The 2528-nt window shown below is 48.3% G+C and overlaps 1 protein-coding gene across 1 annotated transcript in view; it reads right to left on the bottom strand.

Annotated features, from left to right (window-relative positions):
• Positions 1-2528, bottom strand: part of IGF2R (insulin like growth factor 2 receptor) — a 130108-nt gene that overhangs the window by 27020 nt on the left and 100560 nt on the right. Inside the window, exon 43 of the mRNA XM_019526780.1 lies at positions 2031-2177. Coding sequence (XP_019382325.1) covers positions 2031-2177 — 147 coding nt within the window. The remainder of the gene's footprint in view (positions 1-2030; positions 2178-2528) is intronic.

The raw sequence follows: 2528 nt of genomic DNA on the forward strand, positions 1-2528 counted from the left end.
TCCCCCCACATCTTAGTGTCATCAGCAAATTTTAACAGTGTGCTTTTTACCCCCTCATCCAAGTCACTGATGAAGATGTTGAACAGTGCGGGTCTGAGGACTGAGCCCTGGGGGACCCCACTGCCCACATCCCTCCAGGTGGAAAATGACCCATCCACCACCACTCTCTTGGTGCAGCCCTCCAGCCAGTTGGTGACCTATTGGACTGTGTGGGTGTCAACACCACAGTCCCCTAGTTTTTTAATGAGGATGGGGTGAGAGACAGTGTCGAAGGCCTTCCTAAAATCCAGAAAGACTACGTCCACTGTGACACCTGCATCCAAGGATTTTGTGACCTGGTCATAGAAGGCCACCAGGTTGGTCTGACAGGACCTGCCTCTAATGAACCCATGTTGGTTGCCCCTAAGCATAATCTCCCCTGCTGGCCCCTCGTGGACATGCACCAGGATAATTCTCTCAAAAAGTCTTACCTCAATCCTGGGTAAGCTAACTGGCCTATAGTTTCCTGGGTCCTCCTTCCTCCCTTTTTTGAAGATGGGAACCACATTTGCCCTCTTCCAGTCCTCTGGCACCACACCAGAGCACCACAAGTGCTCGTAAAGCCATGCCAGGGGTCCCACAATGACCTCAGCTAATTCCCTCAGCACTCTGGGGTGGAGACTGTCCAGACCAGCTGATTTAAATACGTCCAGTCCCTCCAGAAGTTCCCTGACTACATCCTCACTAACCCTTGGCCTGGATGCAACTCCCCTGGGGCCTGAAGGGGTCCCGGTGGGGGGGCTGATCCAGTCCCTGCTCAGGAAAATGGAGGCAAAGAAATTGTTAAATAGGTTAGCTTTGTTGTCTGGTGTGATGACCAGATTTCCTAGCATGTCTTGCAGGGGCCCCATGTTACCCGGTACCTTCTTTTGGCTCCCTATGTATTTAAAAAAGGACTTCTTGTTGTTCTTGATCCAGGTAGCTAGTCCCAGTTCCATCTCTGCCTTGGCCTTCCTGACTGCCCCACTGCATCCCCGAGCAACTGCAGTATAGTCCTCCCTGGTGATAGCCCCCTCCAGAGCCAATCGCACTTTGTCATGCATCCATAGGTGCTTCACGAACAGGTCCAAGGAATTGATTCTCTCCCTCTATGCAGCACTGGTCAGACTGCAGCTGGAGTACTGTGTCCAGTTCTGGACGCTGCAGTTCAAGCAGGATGCAGGGTCCAAAGAAGGGCCACTCACCTGATTAGAGGCCTGCTGGGAAGGCCCTACAAGGAAAGGCTAAGGGACCATAACCTCTTCAGCCTCTCCAAAAGAAAGCTGAGGGGACCTTGTGGCAGTGTACAAATTCATAAGGGGAGAGCAACACGAAGTAGGCGACAATCTGTTCAGCAGGGCACTCCTGGGAATGACAAGGAACGATGGCCATAAGCTGCTGAAGAGAAGGCTTAAGCTGGACATTGAGAGAAAGTTCATGGTCAGGGTTGCAAGAATCTGGAATGGGCTGCCAAAGGAGGTGGTGCTTGCCCCATCCTTGGGCGTCTTCAAGAGGAGACTGGACAGGCACCTGGCTGGGATCACATGACCCCAGGGTTGGTGTCTTTTCTTGCCTGCCAGGGGCAGGGGGTTGGACTAGATGGCCCACTGGGGTCCCTTCTGACTCTGTGAATCTATATCACTCCTACTCCCTTCACTGTATGCTGCTGGCCTTTGATTCTGAGAAGGAACAATTGTTTCCCCTTGCTTTCTCAAAACACCCAGCACAGCTTAGCTAATTGTCAGGTTTTGACTATTATAAATCTGTTCCAGTTGCATTATGCAACTTGTTGGAAAAAAGTAGCATACCAGAGTCAGACAGAAAGTCTCAAGAGGCAACATTCTTCCTTTGCTGGAATCAGTGACTTAAGCATTTCTCCATCCCTCTAGTGGTACAGAGCAAGGTCACGGGAGTTTGTGCTCTGGATCCCCCACATTTAAAAAGCATATAGTTGTGAGTGTCCTCAACCATTTTAGGAGCTTCATACACTGTAGGACCCTGTTTTTACTTACTTGTAATAAATATCACCCAAGCTGAAATTTTTTCCAGATGTAGGATTAATAACTGTCCCATTCACTATCTCCACCTCTTGTGGCTTCACAGCACAAGCTGCCCGTGTTTCCCATGTGATGTAGTAAACACAGTTTTCTCCATCAATCCTGTCAAAAGACAAGCCATTTTAATGACGTTCTCTTTTCAGTATAGAAGCATAGCTGCTGCTGGCATAGCAGAAAGGAAAAAGCAAGATATCCCAGGGTTTCAACATAAGCCTGGAAACCTACTGCATCAGTAAAAGCCAGAAGATTCAGCCTACTGAATCAGTAAAAGCTACTGGCTTTTTTCTCCTAAAAAACCCACACAAACTGCTAATTTAAATCCAAATATTTTCATGCCAGCCCTACTGAACTGCTTCATAAATTCAGTGGTTTCAAAAAAAGTTAGCTGAACCATTGATCTTACTTGCTTCAAACTCCAGAAGTTATACTGCATTTGAGACTTAAAACAAAAAA

The sequence above is a fragment of the Gavialis gangeticus genome, unplaced genomic scaffold, assembly GCF_001723915.1.
Source record: "Gavialis gangeticus isolate Ggan-Ray unplaced genomic scaffold, GavGan_comp1, whole genome shotgun sequence".
NCBI lineage: Eukaryota > Metazoa > Chordata > Crocodylia > Gavialidae > Gavialis > Gavialis gangeticus.